Source organism: Gymnoscopelus braueri (assembly GCF_963280865.1).
Source record: "Gymnoscopelus braueri genome assembly, chromosome: 1".
Lineage (NCBI taxonomy): Eukaryota > Metazoa > Chordata > Actinopteri > Myctophiformes > Myctophidae > Gymnoscopelus > Gymnoscopelus braueri.
Genome location: NC_137603.1, coordinates 18489974 through 18512401, shown reverse-complemented (window position 1 = coordinate 18512401; position 22428 = coordinate 18489974). Strand labels below are relative to the sequence as shown.

At 43.4% G+C, this 22428-nt stretch overlaps 1 protein-coding gene across 1 annotated transcript in view; it reads left to right on the top strand.

The window, feature by feature from the left end:
• Positions 1 to 22130, top strand: part of LOC308082649 (protein kinase C-binding protein NELL1-like) — a 302553-nt gene extending 280423 nt beyond the window's left edge. Inside the window, exons 17-20 of the mRNA XM_080424542.1 lie at positions 12537 to 12730; positions 15991 to 16167; positions 19590 to 19814; positions 20680 to 22130. Of these exons, the coding sequence (XP_080280668.1) occupies positions 12537 to 12730; positions 15991 to 16167; positions 19590 to 19814; positions 20680 to 20730 (647 nt within the window). The 3' untranslated portion in view covers positions 20731 to 22130. The remainder of the gene's footprint in view (positions 1 to 12536; positions 12731 to 15990; positions 16168 to 19589; positions 19815 to 20679) is intronic.
• Positions 22131 to 22428: the final 298 nt, after the last annotated feature.

Sequence of the window (22428 nt, the reverse complement as noted above, 5' to 3'; positions counted from 1 at the left end):
TGAATTTACAACTGGTCCGGAAAAGCTTGCCGGTTGCATCCGGTTTAAAACCAAAATAATCCCACATATGGGATTTTGTATTCTTTTTCACATCAAGCCCTTAAATGGCTGCATTCATTGAAAATGGCGATTTCCTCTTTGCGGCTCACGCACGCGCGTGTGTCCGCATGTGTGTCACTGTTTGGCTCTGTGACTCTCAGCCTGTGTGTTTGCCGTGCTGTGACAAACCAAATACATGTTGGATATGCATGATGCAGTAGGCACGGTTACACATCTAAGTGCCTGCTTAATTATTAACCACTCTATCCTCCGCTCCACTGTTTTGTGAGAGAGGCTAAATGACAGGGAATGTGTGTCAATAGAAGCATAAGAAGGAGAAGTTAAATAATAAAATCTGATTTTAAACACGGATCATGGGGCTGACACTTTTTTCGCGTTCCGCAGAGAGAAGTGTTTGATGAGAAGTATGAAATCTTATTGTTATTTCTATTCCTGTCAGTGACGATGCTTTGGAAAAACTACTATTTTTGATGGGAATTAGCATATTGCTGCTAGATTCTGCCTCTGTGAGCGTGTGTGGATCCCAATATCCCAATATTTCTCCATCTGTCAATTTACATTTTCACCTGCAATGTAATGACTTTTAATGACGTTTTTGCACACATTTTGCATTTGGACACGGCACACCATACACACCAGCCAGTCATTTTTAGCATTGTGGAGTTATTTTAAATCAAACAAAGACGGTGGGTTTTTATAGCAACCTATAGAATTGATTTAAGGTATGTGACCCGAAATCCCACCTCATTGCTGTGTTTTTTTTGTTATGTTGTTGTTTTTACTGGTAATTTAAAAAAAATGTAAAGATGTGTCCTGCTGGGGAGGCACTACATTACAATTTAAGGACTTTTAAGACCTTTTTAATACCTGAAAAAACTGCATCAAAAGTAATCAACAAACTATACTATAAAAACTGGGCAAACATTGGCCAAATTGCCAAACAATACAAGAAAGAGGCCAACATTGTGAAAATAGCCGATCTACAAGCTTACGTTTTGAGCTTATAGATCTGCTATTTTCACAATATTTATCGGTGGAACCGATACTAAATGTAATGTCTCAACTCCTACAATTCCAAGTGCTTGTCAGAGTGGGGGGGTCCCCAGTTCACATGATTATTTTGGGGGGTCACGGCCTGAAAAGGTTGAGAACCAGTGTTCTAGAGAAAGGGCGAGCGGGTGGGGCTGAGAGGACAGGGGCTACACCCTCTGGCAGAGACCTGGACCTCATCCAGGGAGAGAGGAGAGAGATGCATTAAGTTGACAAGAAAAAGGTTACTTGAGGGGGAAAGTAGAGAGTAGTTGGCAGAGACAGCCTCAGATTTGCTTAAAGTAGGCGATAACATCTTCCTGAAGGGGAGAGGGTATATTTTTCAAATTATTCAAGAAATTGCCCAAAATGAATTGGAAAATATATTTTGGACGTCAGAAAAAGAGAGAGACAAGAGAGGAGGGGGTAATTACTGAGGATTATATCCCTGTGTGAAAAATGCCATGCTCGAAACAATAAGAAACTCCTCGCACTGAACAGAGATATCCTGCCAAACAATCCGCAACAATCATTAATATCTTACATATTAAATATATCCAGCCGTTGCAATTCTCTCAGATCTCACAGCCAAATCACAATCACAAACACATAGCCATCAGTCACAGTTCTAATTGGACATTAAGAGATTTGTTTGTGGCCTTTGATCATGAGCTCTGAACAAAGACACTCACAGCATGAAATATGATTTCTACGACACGATTAGTGACACCACTTATGACTCTCATTTGCATGTTGTTAAGAGACGGCACTAATGACACTGCTGCTGATTAATATGTGGCGTAAATGTAGGGGAATGCATTTTCGTTTTGTGTGTTTGTGTGTCTTTGTGGTTGTGTCGGTCTTCATCTGTGTGTGCGTGTGCCTTTGTGTGCACGGATGTGTACGCTTCTCACCAGCCAGCTAACATTATGTCGCTGTAACAGTGGATCCTGCAAACCTTCTCCCACTGTGCAATATTAGACTCTGAGCCAAAGGGGGAATAAGTACAAATGTCAATTCAACAAGATCTCTCTCTATCTCTATCTCTCTCTCTCTCTCTCTCTCTCTCTCTCTCTCTCTCTCTCTCTCTCTCTCTCTCTCTCTCTCTCTCTCTCTCTCTCTGTCTCTCTGTCTCTCTGTCTCTCTCTCTCTGTTCCACAAAATCCCAACAGTCTGCCGCGAGTCAACCAAACAAGCGAACATTTTGCATATCAGAAGGTGGAGGCAGGTTGAAGTAAGATAAGGGCAACGGCAGTCATTTAACTGTGCCTGCCTGGTTTTTGCTTTCATTTAGCCAAGAAGTCTTAAGTACAGCAGTGTGAGGGACGAGAAAGACAAGTAACCGTTTATATTATGTTTTGCATAGTAGTGTATATTTGCCTGTCATTAAGTGTTTCTATGAATTGAGTACAAAGGACCCCAATGGAAACAAGCCATAGGCTTTCTAAGGGTTTAAAATCCTCTTAGCAGACCTTGTATTGAACTGTACTTTCCTGTGCTTTTTTGCAAACTGCTAATAAAGTATTCAATCAAAAGTATTGGCACTTATGTACTCGAGAGCACAGGTGGGATTGCTGCGTCAGTGCTGATAACCGGCTCAGTATGTCGATGCCAGGGGCTTATAATATGGATAATTTGGTCATTCTTTCAACTGCTGAGACACCTGAGAATTAGAATGAAGGGCCCTTTCTGAAGGGGCTGTACACTATGCTCAGAAGCAGAACTACCAATAGACAGCACACACTTGGCCAAACTAAGAACCCTTTAATATCCAGAGTATCTTTTTCTCTGGATACTTTGGAGGCCTTTGGCTGTCATTCCTCATGCCTTCTGTATTCTAATGGTACATTTGTTTCTCCAGACCAGATACAGAGTGTATCTGGTCTAGAATTAGAATGAAGGGCCCTTTCTGAAGGGGCTGTACACTATGCACTATGATACAGAGTGTATCTGGTACTGCATCTTACTCCCAGATGGGCACAAAATGGGGTGAAGCGCAGTGCAAGTGTCCAATGTAGTTGTCATGTTCGTGCCCAGCGTCCACATGGTGTAGGTACCAAATGTACTTGTGCCCATACACCGTATGCACCTATCGTATTAGTGTATTGGTCTTAAAATGAGGTGTGGGCAGGCAAATTGTTGCTATCTTTTAGGGGGAGTGAGAAAAGCCATAAAGGGATTGTGCCACAGACCTCATCTGAAGTCTGTCGTCGTCCCCCAGCACAGTATCTCCCCACTATTTACAGAGCACATTAGAAAATAAATTGACCTATATAGGCCAGTTCACAATGTGCGCACACACTGCTTGCAATCCAAATCCAAACTGAATTCAACACATAACTCACATTCCATATGGTAGATGACATTGCTGAGAGACCTCAGCATTGAGGTTCAGAAATAATTAATGATCTGGGCCAGATTCTCCATAGTTCTATTGCATTGGATGGATGCCCGTAGCACCAGCCAATTTTACATGCTGGGAGGCAAAAATGTAAATTCACAACTCGTGCTCAGGAACCAACAAGCACTTTTTTCATTATATTTCATTATTCCGATTAATAAGATTATGACTAATAAGAAATACAAAAAACTGAGAAGTATCCAATGCTCTACTTCTTTGCAGAGAGAGAGAGAGAGAGAGAGAGAGAGAGAGGGAGAGAGAAGAGATGCAGTTTATTTCACTAAGCAGCCTATACTTTATTGCTGATAGCAAATATATTCAAAGACCTTTCGTCATGTAAAAATTTAATGAACCCATCTGTCTCTGCTTAACGTACAGCAACAGGTCATTTGTATCCATTTCGGGGCTCCGATGTACAGGGCACGCAGTGTCCCACTCCCTGCCATGCTTTAATAGGTGGTTTAAATAAAGAACATAACTGAGAATGAGCATGTGATTATAAAGTTGATGTGTTGAGATATCACAGATGTCTCTTGGACATAAATGAGGAGACATTAAGAGGAGGAAGGCCTGATTCTGAACTGCATGCGCATGTGCAAGTATGCCAGGAACAGCACGGCCACTGCAGGTGGCCCACCTCTCGCTTGAGTTTTTTGGTGAGCAGAGAGCTTTTGTTTCTCCTCTCTCCTGACATCATATCACATTATTAATGCTGCTCCCATAGATGGTTCTCCTCCAACTCCGCCAAATCCGTCATTTAAATATCAATGAGGGAATGGGAGTGACTGATCGGTCAACTTTATTTTATGCTTAAAACACAAACTTTGTATCTGCATTAAACCATTTTTGCTGTAAGTGAAGACAGCAGGGGCGTCGTTACGCGGGGGCTTCGGTGGCTATAGCCACCAATATTTTATCCTAAGCCACCAATAGAAAAATATATATATTATTATTATTTTATTTTTTTAATTATATATCTATAACCCTAACCTAACCCTACCCCTAACCTTAAAACCGAAATAAAGTTAAAGAAAACGGGGGGAAAAGTACCCAAATCCGCCGAAATCCGCGTGCGTGTCCGTTGCCTGGGGGGCTAAGCCCCCAACCTAGAAGAGACCTAGCAACGCCTCTGGAAGACAGTGTGCGGGACTAATTCAGAGATAGAATACACCCCCCTTTGCTTCTTGCGCCTTACTTTGCGCCCATCATTTATCCACCATCTAACTAGTCAAATTGCCCCCCATGAGCTTTAGACCATGCTGCACCTTGCGCCATAGACCATCTAAATATTTGGATTTATTGTGATCTCCGTACACAGACACACTGTGTAGTTGTTTTATTCTCATTAGTCATATTCTTATTAAGAGGAATAATGAACAGTCAAATGCTTCAAAAATGGTTAAGCTGGTGTTTATAAGCCTAAAAACTATTCACATTTTGGTGCCTCCCAGCACGGCACATTAACCTTTTGTCAAGACCCCCGTGGTCCATTGGTTGCTGTTGCTAGATTGGGTAAAAATCCTGTTTTTCATTGCCTCAAATTGATATTATTTCCTTATTCTAAAGTAAAAAGGAAGCAAAACATTTTCTCATGTTAACCAAACTCAGTATAAACAACCGCTGCTGCTATGCGAAAGGAGCCTGCTGGTTGGTCAGTCAGGGACCAATCAGAAGGCTGACAATGGGTGAATTGGCTGGTGCCACTGGGCACTCGCCCAATACATTAGGCTATTATGGATAATCGGGCCCACAGCAATGTCTTGAATGTTGATGAATGTGAGTGATGTGTTGAATTCAAATAGATTTTGATTGCAAGCTGTGTATGCGTGTTGCAAGAGGCAAGCCCGCCTATATAGGTCAATCTACTGCGCTCTTTAAATAGTGGGAAATACTGCGTGGGGGTGCTGTACTAGACTTTAGAAACGGTCAGAGCTGGTCTAAGACGCAATCGCTTTCTGACTGTTCTCACTCCCTCTACTGCGATGCGCCAACAATTTGCCTGACCACACCTCATTTTAAGACCAACTTGCAATTATGGGTGCTTGCACAACGTGGGCTCTGGGTGTGAAAATGACAAATGTTCAGGAAGCAAGCTGCCGTGAGGTGCATGTTTTTCTATGATTTCAACGCAAATGTTGTTGTTCATAATGTGGCGTCAGCAAGGTAAAGTAGGATGTGCAGTATCCCATGGATACATCATTGGTGAGATTAGTGTGTCATCTGTTAATATGCATCACAGACGCGCAGTGTTGAACATCACTGATTATGTAGGATTCCATCTCGTCTTGACATGTTGGGTGAGGGACGATTTTGTTGGTCCTGCTTTATCCTCAGCGCCTCAGTTGCCATGGTGCTATGATGCCGACTTGCAGCCCCGACAACAATTGTGATGGCCCCAGTTTGAAGGCGTCATTGATAGCGAGCTGCAGTATGTGCGCAAAGCATTGGTGCAACTTCCTCTCCAGATATCATGAGTTGTTGTTGTTGGGGTATTTGTCACTGTACATTTTGATAAAATTGGTAGAGTTGTCATGGACGCTTACGCCACTTTGTTGGCTATACCCCAATCCTCAACTGCGGCTTGCAGGACATTAGCTATATTTTCTGCAGCATGCCTCCATGACATTGAGCGTGTCTGCAGGATGGCACTTTTCACAGCCCAGTCCTATTATCACTTAAGACACTGTCTTCAATGCTGTTAATGAGTCCATGTAATGTCAATTTTGTAGGCTGTAGACAGAATCTTACGGCCAGAGGTGGCTGTTTCAGTGTTTTTTCTCTCATCGCTTAGTAATTGTTTTTGGAGAAGGCACGGTGTATTCGGGCTTGGGAAATACAATCAGCTGGTATATGCCTTTCCCCTCACCCATCGAATCAGTGACTTTCTCCCCGACGACACACTGGTGCTGTCTCATGGTGAAGTCACCCATGCTGTTTTGCTTGGACGAGCCTGTCATCCCACTTGGCCTTGGGTGTTTTGCTTTAAGGTGATTTAACATCACAAGACGAGACGTCAATATGATTTACAACCTTAAGGCTGCATATTTTGCACTGTTTTCATCTAGTTTGACAAAATCATCCCACACCGCACTCCTACGTGACTTTGCCATTTACAAGTAAGCAGATAGTCCTTCTGCAACATGCACGTGACCGCATAGGTTTATTTGCACACACTGTTCCTTCCCTCTCCCATCTGGCAAACAGTAGCCATTCGAAAAAGCATTTAGATTTTTATTTTGAGAGTCAACTGGAGCAGGAGTCGAACGTCATTGAGTTGACATAATTTGTCACTATGTGGAATTGAATTATGTCATTTTGTCTTGCATTGCGTTTCCTTGTGTTGCATTTCATTGCATTGCTTTTCTGAACTTCTGTGTTGCATTTTGTTTTTGTGATGTGAGATTTCTTGCATTGCCTTTTGTTGTGTCCTATTGCCTTGGGTTTTGCCATGTTGCTCGGCATTGTGTTGTGTCGCATTGCATTGTGTTGTTTATTACTGTGCAGAGGCCTGGAACAGCTGTACACAGCAGGCCCCTTTGCTTTATTGGCCTGTCGAAGACCTGCATGGCTGAATCTCAACATGCATTTATTATCCCGGATGCCTTGGGGAGAGACAGGTGGCTTTAATAAACAGCATATAAATGGGGATAATACAACACAAATTCACACTCTGTGTGTGTGTGTGTGTGTGTGTGTGTGTGTGTGTGTGTGTGTGTGTGTGTGTGTGTGTGTGTGTGTGTGTGTGTGTGTGTGTGTGTGTGTGTGTGTGTGTGTGTGTGTGTGTGTGTGTGTGTGTGTGTGTAGTGTCTCTGTGTGTATGTTCCCTCTCTCGCTCTTATGTCTGACTCTGTGATGTACGTGACCTTTCCATATGGCTTGCCTGGAGAAATGCAAATGAAATACAGTTTAAATAGACAAATACGGAGCTCTCTGATGCCTTCTAATTACCAACATCTGTCTTCAGAGGAAGTTGTTTGTTGTGTGTCTTCAGAGGAGTGTGTGTGTGTGTGTGTGTGTGTGTGTGTGTGTGTGTGTGTGTGTGTGTGTGTGTGTGTGTGTGTGTGTGTGTGTGTGTGTGTGTGTGTGTGTGTGTGTGTGTGTGTGTGTGTGTGTGTGTGTGTGTGTGTGTGGGGGTGTGTGTGTGTGTGTGCACTTATTGTAAGTCGCTTTGGATAAAAGCGTCTGCTAAATGACTGTAATGTAATGTGTGTGTGTGTGTGTGTGTGTGTGTGTGCGCGAGCATGAATGCACGCAATGAATCCTACTGTTGTATGTGTGTATATGGGTATACAGGGATGTGTGTACACTTTTTATTTTGTTTTCTTGTATGTTCACCGCGTGTTCACAGGTGATTGCCTGCAATGGGTGTGGGATTTGAAGGTTTTGAGGGCCCTTTGTGTTTGCCAACCGACGGCCTTTCATGCTCTTTCACGCGACGCTTGTTACAAGCAGCAACTCATCTGCCAACAGCAGAGGCAGCTTGTGGCTGAATGGGTTGGAGGCACGTCGGCACGAGAAGCATTAATCCCTCACCAGTGTAGGTGTGTCTGTCTCTGACAGGGGGGATTTCATTTTGTTTATGCAAATAGCTTGTCACAGTCAATCCCAAGCATAGCGCACGCACACGCACACGCACACACACACACACACACACACACACACACACACACACACACACCATCAGGCAGAACTTGATATGGCAACCAATTAGAGTGTGGTTTCAGTACTGTACCAGTTCATTGTACTTGCGGCTGCTGTTGCCACGGCATCGACCGAGTCTTGCTCCCTCCCTCTCAGACTCTCTCTCTCTCTCTCCTCTCCTAGATAGCACTCATCATTCACCGCCGGCAGAATGCAATTAAAAGTTAGGATGGGGGAAAAAAAATCACACTTCACAAATTGCTTTTTTTGTCGACTTTTATAGTCGCCTTGTCTGTGCGACACTAACAGGGTTCTGTCATTGCTGTACACTGTCTCACAGGCAGGCAGAAGGTGCAGGTATAGGTAGCAGAGGCAAGGCATAGCAGCACGCTGTGTTTGTTTGTTTTCACTCTGAGAGACTCCACTTATTTAGATTGAACAGAGGCTAGCTAGGGCATTGGAAAACATCTCCTTCACAGGGAATCTAAACTGTTTTCTATGTTTGGAACAAAGAAGATTGACAAAGTGCTGCTATAGCCAACTGAACAAGACTATTAGGTCAAAACCTCAGTTAACAGAGTGGCTTCCATGTGGATCTCTGACAGTACAAAGTAAAGTTCTCATTATTAATTTAACTCAAATCATTGCAACAAAATGGACCTGTGAAGCCTAATTGGGTTTTGCATCGCAACAAGCTGTGAGATTGTAGATCTATTTTAAATTGTGAGCTTGTAGATCGGCGTTAAATTAAATCTGAGGAGGCCTAGCATTTAGCCTTTTTAATATTTGCGAAACATAACGTTCATTGCAATGCCTACATAGTTACTTTGAAAAGCCTGCTGACACAAGGTTACACACTGTACTGTACATCATGCTGAGAACATCACAAACAAACAAAGGCGAGGAAGCCTACAAGGGAAACAGGGGAAACACCACCAGGTTCATGAACAGCTTCCACCCGGCTACCATTAGACTGCTGAACAAGGCATGATCACGCCTATCACCAGGCTGACCTGTGACTTTTTGCTCTTCTTCATGGACCTACTTGTGGATTATACCAGTGAAAGGTACCTTATGTGGACTATGTGTTCGAACCTGACACTCGCTGATACTCTGCACCTTGATCCCATGTACAACACGCTGATATTTATTATTCTTGCACTTTACCTAGCGTCCATGTCATGTAAAGTATACAGTATATCTGCTGCTATGCTCACAATGCACAGACTTTAACACTGTTCAACCTAATATATACTATGTGCAAATATGTAGATACAGTGTTTGTTTTGTATTGAGAGAAAGATTTATCTTTTTATGGAAATAACTAAAATGATGGAACTTGCACAAAAACTAATTTCACCCACTGTTTTACACCTGAAACCTGTGATGTGACAATAAAGTTGATTCTGAAACACAGCTTACACTACACTTACACTACAGCTTGTGCTATTTGCAATTGTGAGCTTGTAGATTGGTGTAATTATCTAGTTGGTGAGTGGTGACTATTAACATCATAGAACGTGGTCTAAAAATGGTTCAGAAGAAGATGGTTTGGCACTGTTTGGTGCGGAGCAGATTAAACCGTGCTCATTCCTGTATTTTCAGCACGTTTTACCAACTATGCTCAACACGGCCAATGCGTGCCCGTGGAAGACTACTTTGAACTACTTTGACTACTTTGACTTATGATCTGAGTGTCAACACAATAGGCTGTGCCAGATGTATGTCAAGACAATAGCATTCCAAATATGCAACATAGAAACTAGTCTTCCACTGTTGATGCTCATTTGCTATCACATGGTTGATTGCTATTCAGGTAAATAGCTTTGGTCACACACACACACCCCTCATGTGGTGAAAAAGCCTCAGCAACTGCTCTGCCTCAAACGGCTGAAGAAGTTCAGCATGAGCCCCTTCATCCTTCTACAACAGCACCATCAACAGCATCCTGATGAGCTGCATCAACACCTGGTATGGGAACTGTACCAGTATACCACCCTCAACCACAGATGGCCCAGCCAGCACACTGTTGGAGGTGAGCTTCCCTCCTTCCAGGACATATCTGCCAGGCAGTGTGTAGCCAAGGCCAAGTGGATCATCAAAGACACTCAACACCCCAGCCACAATCTGTTCATGCTGCCAACCATCAGACAGGCGATACTGCAGTATCAGAAAACCAAACAAACAGACAAAGGGACCTTTGCCACAGCCAGGCCGCCAGGCTGCCGAATAGGCACTGAGGATGAGCCCTTTCGCATGTCAGTCTTGGCAACACAGGCCGTCACGCTGGCACTGTCACTTTTTGTATATATGATTCTGAATACACTGCCGTTACTGGCACTATCCCTTTATGTATAAGCCTGTGAAGATATTCCTACACATTTCATACATATTTGATACATGCTGCTAATCAAACTCTTGCTTCTCTTGAGGTTAGCTTTGCTGTACATAGTTATCAGGTTCTTTGAGGAGGAAGTAATCAGAGCTTGTAAAATAAAGCTTTGAGAGTTAACTTCCCCAACACTTCTTATGTGCTAGAGTCAGACGCCACAGCAGGTATTTCAAATATTTTCTGCAAGCCGTGGATATGGACTGAGTCTCCCTAGAGATCTCAGTAGTTTGGGGGAAAAGGAACACAAAGGCAATGAGTTTCTCTAAATGTGTGTTTGAGGAATTATGTATCACTTTGTAATGAATGGTAGAGAAAATGTTATGTGCATCAAAGTTTTTGACGAGAAACCTAGAACATCATTATGAACATGATTTTTTTATATATTTTTTGCCAAGATCAATTGAACTTGAAACTTTTTTCTACTATTTATCCATTTTGACTATTACTGCCTTCACACATTATACAGCATAGTGAGTTTCTGGAAGTAAAAAAAACCTTTCATATTCTGCATAGAGGATTTTATTATTAGCCATATGTCATAACCCTCCAAGGTAGACTCGCCACAAGTATGGGATGCGTAGTTCCTTTACTCTTGAAATAATTATTTAACAGCCTTTTATGGTCATGAATTTATTCATGGTTGGTTGGTTTCTTGGTTCCAGGCTTAAACCCCTTTATACAGTATAAGGACATATCTATGGAGTAAATCAATGGGAATTCACTTCCTGAGTTGAGCTGTTAAAAAAAGTGGGCAATCACTGTTGGGCTCTGTAGTTATCTACAGCACAGCACGTAATCGCTGCTACATGTCACACAGACATGAGGGCATATCCAAAACTCACTTGCAAATCATGAAAGCGCACACAGATCCGTGCACACTATTCTCAAAAGGCCTGGTTGAAGTGGATTAGAAATAGGAAGGTATTCCACTGTTACATTATTCCAGAGTTGTCAGGTTTATAGACGTGGTCCTCGGGGTTCTTGTCGCAGTGACTTAACTTCACAAAAATAACATCTCATTTACATGCAACTCCTATTTCATTGTGACAGGCCTCCCCATCCTTGTGCAATGCCCTCCAAGGTCATAAGAGACTGACTGACGTGTCATAGTGCTGCATGCGACAGTCTTTGCACATGTATGAAGTTTGGAAAAGAGGAAAATATTTACCTGCACCAATGGGGTGGAACGGGGTTATGCTTTCGCCCCAGTCTGTCTGCATGTTAGCAAAATAACTAAAGAATGGATGGCCGGACTTTCATGAAACTTGGTGGGAATGATCTGTAGGATGACTTATAATCAATATTACGACTATTTCATTATTTTGCCTTGATCGCGATTAACAAATAATTATAAAAAATAAAGTTGTGAAATAGCAGATCTACAAGCTCACAACGCATCAAGATACATCTCGTTGTGAGCTTGTAGATTGGCTATTTTCACAGTTTTTGCACGCCACTTTTATACAGCGAAGTATAATACAGGGTTATACAGGGTCATACTAATCAATTTAGCTGATTATAAAAAAATATATTAGAATTTGTTCGTGTTATATATATATATATAAGAAACTAATATATATATTTATTTGTTTATCTATTTTTCTCTTGTTTCGAAAGGTTAATTGGCCAGCCCTAGGCTACATATTCAGTCAGTCATATCTCCGGTGGAAATGGCATGTCTTGACATTTGCATAGTATTGGTGGAGGTACAGTATGCACTCCACTCCACAATTTTTGGGGGGAATATGGAATACACAAGCAGTGATGATGATGTAATATTGATCTGGCTGTCCAGGAAAAAAACTAAAAGAAAGGAGAGGCATTGGATCCATCCAGCACAGATTCTTATCTGATCTTGCAAAAGCCAGAGCCATTCTGCAGTGGTGAAATCACAGATTAACTGTGCTACGTATGCATGTACAACTGTGTTTTGTCAACTGTTTGGATTGAATTGGGTTTGCAGTGGAAATGCAGGCGGCGTGCCCCTAACTGTGCTTTTTTGGGTTCTTGCAGATATTGATGAGTGCAGTATGCAGACACACACCTGCTGGAATGACAGTGTGTGTGTGAATCTCCCCGGGGGCTATGACTGTGTGTGTACGTCTGGACCTGGGTGCACGGGGGACTGCCCGCAGGATGAGGTCATCAGACGCAACGGGGAAGACTGGAAACCCAGCTTTGACCGCTGTGCAATATGCTCCTGCAAGGTACGCAAGGACATACAGTAGAACACGCATACGCATACAGTACATGTGCTGTGTACATATACACTAGACACACATCTATATGTTGCACATACACATGAATAGACATATGCAAGAACATCTTGCATATGCAAGATGTTCACAAAAAGGGTACCAAGAGAGTACACAAAGTACACAAAAATTACCAACAAGCTACAAACTCAGAGACTTATAAAGTCAATAGGACCGGTGACTGCATGCAAACACATACACACCATCAGCGATTATTATATTGATTATTCCTTTTTAATTAATCAAGTTTTTTAGGTTTTGTAATGATTCTTTTTCATCTATCAATGCATCAATTACGTATCAATTACGCATTAAGAGTAACATTTCTAATAGATTTTTTATAATCAACCAAATCGATTAGTCTAATTAACGCCCATTTTTTTCCCTCCGGCACACAACGTTATCACGTAAAAATAGCAAAAAAAAGCCAATCTACAAGCTCGTCGTAGTGTCCTTGGGCAAGACACTAAACCCTTAAGTGCCTTGTCTCCGCTGTGTGTGTGTGTGTGTGTGTGTGTGTGTGTGTGTGTGTGTGTGTGTGTGTGTGTGTGTGTGTGTGTGTGTGTGTGTGTGTGTGTGTGTGTGTGTGTGTGTGTGTGTGTGTGTGTGTGTGTGTGTGTGTGTGTGTGTGTGAAGCGGTGAATATAATGCACATTGTAAAGCGCTTTGGATAAACACACTATAGAAATGTAAACCATTTCCTTGCCAAAAAAATAACAGGCCAAATAGCTAGATCAGCAACATCAACAGTGTTGTCTAATTGCAGGGAAAAACGCCTCATTTTAATTTGCCCCATCAGCATGTTTTTCACATGCCATTTAAGGGATTCAGTGAACTACAGTACTGTGTCCGGGGACCAGATCGAGTCTTCATTTCTACACGCACGCACACACGCACGCACGTGTTCACACACGCACGAGCGCACACACTCACACACGCTTATACCACAGAGTGATAAGTTGCTGCTGTGCCCTGGCATGGTTCTGAATGGGCAGTGACTGGCGGTGCAGTGTGTGATTACTGGTCTCTGTGCAGGGTGGCAGCAGGCCTTGGCTGCCATTTTCATTAGAAGATTAGTACTGTCCACACAGTCACATTCACACACTGAAACCTATCATACATACACAGCACATCACACAACACATACATATCTGATGCATTGATAGCGTGTTGTGAACCCTGTCAGAACAGAGTGCAACCAATAAAAATAAATGAAAAAAAAACGATTTTCCTGCAGATCCTAAATTAGGTTTCATTAACACATTGCGTGCCAATCGCCTAGATCTACGCAAAGTGGTCTTTTTTTCGCAGGTTCACATTTCATTGTAGGCCTCTCTCGCAGTGACACATTTCATTGTAGGCCTCTCTCGCAGTGACACATTTCATTGTAGCACAACCGGAAACCGAAATATCCGTATCTGGAGATTTTCGTTCCCATCCGGTGCCGCTCTAAATCTTCCCCTAATCCTCCATTATCTCTGAGTTTTTTTTCTCCTCGCTGATCGCTGTTTAACATAAACCGCGACAACTTCAAAATGGACGATCGCCGATCGAAACGGTCTTCTCTGGGCGTCTCACACAGCTACCCTGTGTGTCTACAAACAGTTTAACGCGCGATCTTAAGGTATTTAGCGAGGTCTGTGGCGAGGTGAAAAAAACAGCAATAAATCGCTGGCACTGGTGAGTACATTATGATATTAAACTCTGGCGTGGAATGTGTTAATGACATCTCCCTAGAGCATCTCTTCCTTGATCATGTTAAAAATATATTATACACACATCTGCGTACACATTTTTCTCTTCAGCATGCCTACATTAGATAACCCTAACCCTAGCAGCTAACCCTTAGGCTATCAAGGAATGTAGAATTTCGTATAGAATCTTTACAGTACTTACTTAAAAAAAGGTAAAAGTGCTTAAAGCTCAATCAAGTACAAATATCTCACGGATAAAACACCTTGAAAAAAAGGAAAAACAAGGCGCTGCAAGAAAAGGGTGCCTGTAAGATCTATAAATTAGGGTTTAAGAACAGGAACAGCACCTTTTGGCACATATTTGTGGCAGCTTAATAGCTCATTGTTAGGCTGCTGTATTGGAATGTAGGCCTTACAGCGCAGCTAGAGAAATACAAGATATTGATCAGAATTGTCTTGGGGAAAAACAAAGGCTCAGCCAGTGTGATAAATATCCAGCTGACTAAGTGGGCTTCTCAGAGTCGAGGCTTACTACTGAATATAAAAGAGAGGCGACTGTTCATGTTAAGGATGGGGAGAGAGAGGAGATGGAGGCTTCAGGCGGGTTACTCCTGCTACTCAGCAACATAGGAAAAAGGTACCTACTCAATCCACAACCTGGACTACATGAGTTTTCTTATCTCCGCTCTCGCAACACTCTCCCTTGTTCAGCCAGGCTGGTAGAATCTGCAATATTTCCAGCGACTGAAGGGTCGTAACCATAAAGACAAAGGCCGTTAAAGATCAGCAGTGTTAGTATCGTGAGGTGTAGTGCCTACTGTAGCGCGACAATATGCATCGATAAAACATTGGCTGTGTATTACCCCTTAAATGGTATGCAGGATCATTTTATGGCTCCCATACATTTTGTAACAACCATTTTATATGCGAATTTTACATCTCCATTACCCTCTTGGTCCCTGGGCCTAGCCTGCACTGGGCACGTCGCGTGAAATGCCGTAAAGTTTTCACTGGGTAGAGTGATAGAGGGATGAGGACGCTGAAAAGCCAGCAGACCCGGTGACTGCTCTCGTATTTGTCTTTTACATTCGGAGCCCAAAAACCCAGCTCAAAATATATTCACGCTTCATTCACAGCGATAATAAATGTCATTCTGAACATTGAGGTTCTAGCCTCCTCCTCGGAAATTCCCCCTCTGGTGTGCCGGCCTTGACTCTCCAGTGACTGTACTGAAACAAGAACTAAAACGTTTCTTAGCCATGTGTCAGCTAATCCTATATGAAATTACCACACCAAAGTGCCCTGTGGGCTTAGGTGGGTTAGTGCGCAAGCCGCACGAATGATGATATGAGTTTTACCTTTCGGCGTAGCGGTCCATGACGCATGTGAGCCGTAATTTCTCCATGCCTCTTTCCTAACGCTCTCTGACTTCCACCATGCTGTGTAATAACACAGAAAGGCTTTGAAGTTTTTTTAAAAAAATATAGCACAACAATAACCCTTGTCAAAAATGGGCAGGACGGACAGACATTCTGCAGGAGGAGACCCTGTGACTGCGAAGAGCCAGACGCCGACCTTCTTTGCTGTCCCAGTTGTGACACCAGGCCCAGCAGCCAGTGTCTCGACCAGAATGGACGCACGCTCTACCGCAGCGGAGCATCGTGGAGCTACGGCTGCCAGCAGTGCCGTTGCATGGTCAGTGTACAACACACACACACACACACTGTATTGATATATTGATATGCCTGGCTATTGAGGGTGAGCAATATAATGCTCACCCTATACAGTAACACCTGCACATTTTCAAATGTGCTTTTGAAAATCATCATGATGCAACCATGAGCAATATCAGGCAGAAAAGAAAATGTGTCAAATGCATGTTCACTTTTTTTACCACATATAATAAGTTGCCCGGGGTTCATATTGTTAACCGCTGACTGTGCATTATGGCTTGTAGTGTCATGTTGCAATGTAAAAGTGGGGGGCCACTCCAAGTGCTGCCCAGTCCGGGACTATGACACGCATCCTGATGTGTGTCTCTCCTCCCAAACCACAACTTAATTGAAAGATTTTGTCCAGCAGCATCCTGACGCATGCATCTTGCTTCTCTCTATCCCTGGGTTTAAAACCTAACTACGGTAGCAGCCATCCAAGTCTGTGCTGCTTCTTCCAACTATAAATTGGCGTTCGGGCTGCAGCACTATGAAAAAGCCATGGTGTCTGGGGAGAAGAATTAGATTATGAGATCTTGTGTGAAAAGTTGATATTTTGGCCTAAGCATGGTGAGAGTACAGTTAGGATACTCAAATAGTTAGGATGCATTTTCCAGGAAGTATGAATGCAGACAGTTTTATGGCCAGCCAGTAGTTTACGAGATGCTGTATGTTGTTTGGGGCCAAAGTGATGAACAACATAGAACATAGCCATCCTTAAGGGCGATTGATACACGGAAGATAATGGGTGATGTCACACACCAAAAATAGCCGAAAATAGCTGATCTACAAGCTCACAACATGTATTAACCAGGCATTAGAGCGTCACTGCTGACAGAGCAAAAAGAAAAGAATAAGAAAAGAAAAAGGTGATAACAGCAAGTTGTTTTGCAGGAAGTGTAAATGTGGAATTAGTGCATTGAAATAATTTCAATTAGCCATCTAGGAACATGTTTCTGTTTTTTGGGGGGGTCTTTTGTCATTCAACCCGGAGAGTAATGGCTTTTGCCATTACCGACTGGAGCAGTTGTGCTGCAGTGACGGAAATGTTCCTTGTTTAAAACTCTCAAAATGGTGCAATCATGTATTGCACTGTACTAGGGCCTACTATTTGTGATAACTGTTGCCATTATTGTGTGTACTGTAATTTGCTGTATTTGTGTGCAACTGTCCAAAATGTCTGTTTTAACACTGTTGGGAGACAACAGCAGACATTGCTGAGGAAGTGGATTTAGAGGGCAAGTGGATTTTCTGGTCTTTGATAATGATGCACGCCTCACAGCTTTCCTTAATCTCTCCTTCAGCATTAATACCTCTTTCTTTTCATTTGCTATGCCAATAAATGAACCCAAATAATATATTTTCTTTGTTTATTCTCCTAGGCTCAGCCAACTTCATCTACTGTATAATGACCAACTTCTTCGTTTTCTGCCTTGTGGGGTTTTGTTTTTGTTTTTACTGTTTTTCTTGCCAAGGATGAGTGAGCTGAATGCATTGAGTGATAAACTGAATGCTAAACAGGCTAATACAAAGTGTTTCAATAACATTTATATTTTATTTGATAGGCTGTGGATATTAAGTGTCTGTGTGTCTGGGGCATTTGAGCATTTTCTTGTTAACGTGTATCCGTGGAGGTATGAATGGTTAAACGCAAGTTAAATGAATCTGCCCAAATAAATTTGCTGAAGTAAAGACGTTTAGGAATAGGCTTACCTTCACAATGACATCTGGAAGGCCAGCTGTCGTCCATGAAAGGGTGTCTTTCAAGGGAAGTGTGCTCGTCATCACTTCAAGGGTTGGTCATAAAGTCCCATAACAACAGTTGGCCCCCTTGTAAGATCTCCAATGCTGCTTCATAATGATTCAGTACTCCTTCTCCTCCTTTGACCGCACCACTCAACAAATACAGGGACACTTATATCATCAATATATCATGTGTCTCCAAAGAAGACACATGATAAGAAGAAAGAGTGAGAAGAGACAGAGGGAGAAAAACTGTGATATAAGATGTGTTCACATACCTCTTATCATGTAACAATGTCCTGCATCCATAGAATCCTCTATACAGAGACATCATTCATATGATATTGCCAAGATCCAAATGGGGCACCCAGTGCGCCGTGCACGTTACCGCTGCGCCTCTGTTTATATGCAGCTATATACATAATCTAAGAATGAGCATGTGAATAATATTAAGTTTATATGTCGAGATATCACAGCAGATGTCTATTGGACATCGCTCCTTCTGGAATTATGACCAAGCAGCATGTCATCTGGTCCACCCGTTTCAATCAAAATCCATCTGAAATCAACACAATAACACTAAAATGAACGTTGACACACCCACAACTCACGATTTTAGTCTTTACTCTCTGTGTTCACAGGAATATCAAATCAGAGCTGCCTTAAAACAGTCGTTAAATATGTATGCTTTGCAGGGCAAGGAGTGATTTGCAGAGGATGAGCAGAATGTTTCCCTTGTTAAAGAGATTGTTCAGTCATCACAAGGTTTTATGCAGATACAGGTTTCAAGGCAGAACTGGCCCACAGACATCCTATCTTGTCAATTTTGCATGACTGTGGAAGCTTTCAGGCTCAACAGAAGATTCTGCAAAACAGGCACATGATATCTAGAAGGAACTAGGATGCTTTTTTTTGTTGTTGCTCAAACTACATTTCGGAAAGGTGTCATTCTAGAAGAGATAAATTCAAATATTTGTGTTGCCTCTAATTAGCTGAGGGACTGCAAATCTATTATGAGGCCGCTTGTGTATACAGTACGTATGTCACAACCAGGCGATGAGCCAGCCATGCACTCCTCTAGGCTGCCCTTATTAGAGACTAGACTATAGGACTAGGCCAATCAGTTAAATCGACGGGTCGGGTTAGCCAATCAGGGAGGCCTAAGCATACAATCTCCCGAACACACAGATAAATTCGGCGTCTTTCTCAGACCCGTGGGCAGACGGATGCCATTCGGCTCTGTACACCTCAGGGGGACACACGCTCTGAGTTATGCCAGGGACAAATGTCTGGGAATGGTTCAGTGAATTATATAAATGTGAGATGGTGCTTGCTGTAGCAACACACCGCTTTAGCTTGTGAGCTTAATACATCTAATTGTAGCGGTGAGGTGACATGTAAACACCTCCAGACACCATTCTTTCTCTTTCTTTCTTTCTTATTTTCTTTCCTATTTTCTTTCTCTCTGTCTATCTGTCTTTCTTTCTTTCTGTCGTTCTTTCTTTCTCTCTCTCTCTCAACCCCTAACGGCTCCCCCCGAGCGCCTTTGAGTAGCCATGAACTGGATGAAAATGAATTTCCCATGGGATAAATAAACGTCTACCTTTCTTACTTCACGCCTCCATCTCAGTGTCCCTCCCTCCCTCCGTCCCGTGTGCACAGGAAGGAGAGGTGGACTGCTGGCCCCTGGTGTGTCCCGTGTTGACATGTGAGTACACGGCAGTGGCGGAGGGCGAGTGCTGTCCACGCTGCATCGCTGACCCCTGCCTGGCCGACAACCTCTCCTACGACATCCGGCAGACGTGCCAGGACCCCACGGGCATCACCCGCCTCAGCGGAGACACGTGGCGCATGACCCACTCACCCTGCACCACCTGCAAGTGCAAGGTACGGGGCATCTGTACATGTCATGTACACTTTTATGAACATGTGTGCTGTACAGTCGGCAGTGTGCAATTTGTTGGTTGGTGGGAGTCTTGTGTTCATGTGATGTAGGTCTTTGTGTGTGTGTGTGTGTGTGTGTGTGTGTGTGTGTGTGTGTGTGTGTGTGTGTGTGTGTGTGTGTGTGTGTGTGTGTGTGTGTGTGTGTGTGTGTGTGTGTGTGTGTGAGGGGGGGGGACACTGGTGACATTCTGTGTTGCACCGTATGTATTCATAGTCATTTTGCATTTTATTACAAAAGATACTGTATGTGTCCAAAACAAATTTCCTTGGGGACAATAAAGTCTATTAACTTTTCATTCTTCGCCCTCCCTGTACTGTTTACCTCACCAACTACCATGAAATGTGCACACACACACACGCACGCACGCACGCACGCACGCACGCGCGCGCGCGCACACACACACACACACACACACACACACACACACACACACACACACACACACACACACACACACACACACACACACACAGTCACACACACAGTCACACACACACGCACACACATTTTTATTTCTTTATTTGAGTCCACAATTATAAAATACATTAAAAGGGCCCAAATATTTTTCAGTTGCTTCTGATGTCCTACAAACTCAAAATAGTCCCAGTGCATGAATCCAAACAAGTTCAGAACGTACAGAATTGTAATCAACGTATTCACAGTCAACATAGGTCATATGCTTCCGTCTGCCAAGTTATCACACACACACATGCACACACAAACAGACATACACACACGTTGTCATACTATATGCATCTACTGTGGCTCTGATGCAGGACTCTCTCCTGTCTTTCTGTGTCTTATCAGAATGGGTACGTGTGTTGCTCAGTAGATCTGGACTGTCTGCAGAACTACTAGGGTGCACCTCCTCGGGAAGACGGCTCCCTTCTCTCCGCCTCCACTGCTTCTCTTCATTCCTGGGCTGCCACTCTCCCTCCCTTTTGACAACTCTCTCCTCAGACTCTCGCGCACAGATGCGCACGCCTGCACGCACACTGGACACATGGGGTTATTAAGGTGGTGCTTTTTGTCACAACTCTTGATGACACGCCATGACGGGGTGTGTGTGTGTGTGTGTCTGCGTGTACTGTATGTGCGTTATGGTACAGCACCACATGAGCAGGAGGCTGAATCACTTTCATATAGCCACCCCCCACCCCCCCCATAACACCCTCCACGACATATATGTGTATGTCTTTGACTTGTCGTGTGTCTCCGTGTCGTTACATTTGTGTGCCGCGTTGCTCGGAGGAAGCCCTTCACCCGAAGATTCGGGTGAGCAGCCAAGGGTCATGAGACATCTGCATTAGCATTGCTTGGTCATCGCACACGTTGAAAATAATAGCTAATTCCACAGGTGATGTTCATAATCCGTCTGCTCAAGACAGTGTCACTGTTGCTCCCTCTACGGGTCGTGTTCGCAAAGCCATACATTCACGGTCGTGTCTCCCTTTCTCTACTATTCGGGCTGAACATGGCGGCACGTGGGAGGCACGAAACACTGTGCAATTAGCTCCCCCAAGAGGTTCCAAGACAAGGCGACAGCCACGGCAGTGGAATAGAGCGATTAATTGGGAACTACGCTAGCATCCTTCCAGTGTTTTTCCAGAGTTCCGCGTGGCGCGGGCCCCACGGCTACTCATCCCACATGCAGGGGGAGAGCTAGTGTAAAAGACATGGTCCTCGCAGCCCAGTCATTAGCATATATATCCTGTAGTGATTAAACGCACAGGAAGACAGAGAGTAATAGAGAGAAAGAGAGGAGGTGGAGGTTATGGGAGTGTGGTAATTAAAGCCATGTCACGTTAGGCCTGGGTTGTGAAGTATGCCAGGAGTTTACGGAGGGTCACACCTGTTTACAGACGGGCATGTGTAATATGGCAGCCGGAGTCTGGCGCAACATCCTCTGCCTTCTGTTGCTAGCAAATTCCCACCCCGTCTCTGCTTGTCCTGTGTCCTGTCCTGTCCTGTCCTGTCCTGTCCTGTCCTGTCCTGTCCTGTCCTGTCCTGTCCTGTCCTGTCCTGTCCTGTCCTGTCCTGTCCCGTCCTGTCCTCAACATGACACTGTCTACATCATCATCAACCTCCTCCCAGGAGCTCTGCAACCTTTAGCGCAGTTCTCTCATCCGTCCATCACAGTCACTGAGTCACTTTTTCCCTTTTTTTTCTTAAACCACCAGGGAGGACTTGGGGTTTTGTGTAGCTTAGGGTGGCCATGCAATTCATGGTAGTCCCTCCCACTGTAGACCTCGTGCAGACGCCCACATGTAGTGAGCGTCCTCATTATTTGCCGTGTCTCACTGCTAGAGCATTCGCTGTGTGTTCTATCATTATCACGATGCCTCTTGTAAAAATAAACAAATTTGTGAAATTGCAACTGTGAATAAGATTACACTCAAAAAGTGAGTGTTGTGCTCTACACCAGAATCAAAACATTTGTACAAAGGATTCCTAGAAAAAAAGAGTTTTCAGAATGCTTTGTTTTGAACTGATTTGATATGAAATGTAATGATGTAATGTAAAACACCTGTTTCCAGATCTGCGTGTATGATGTTT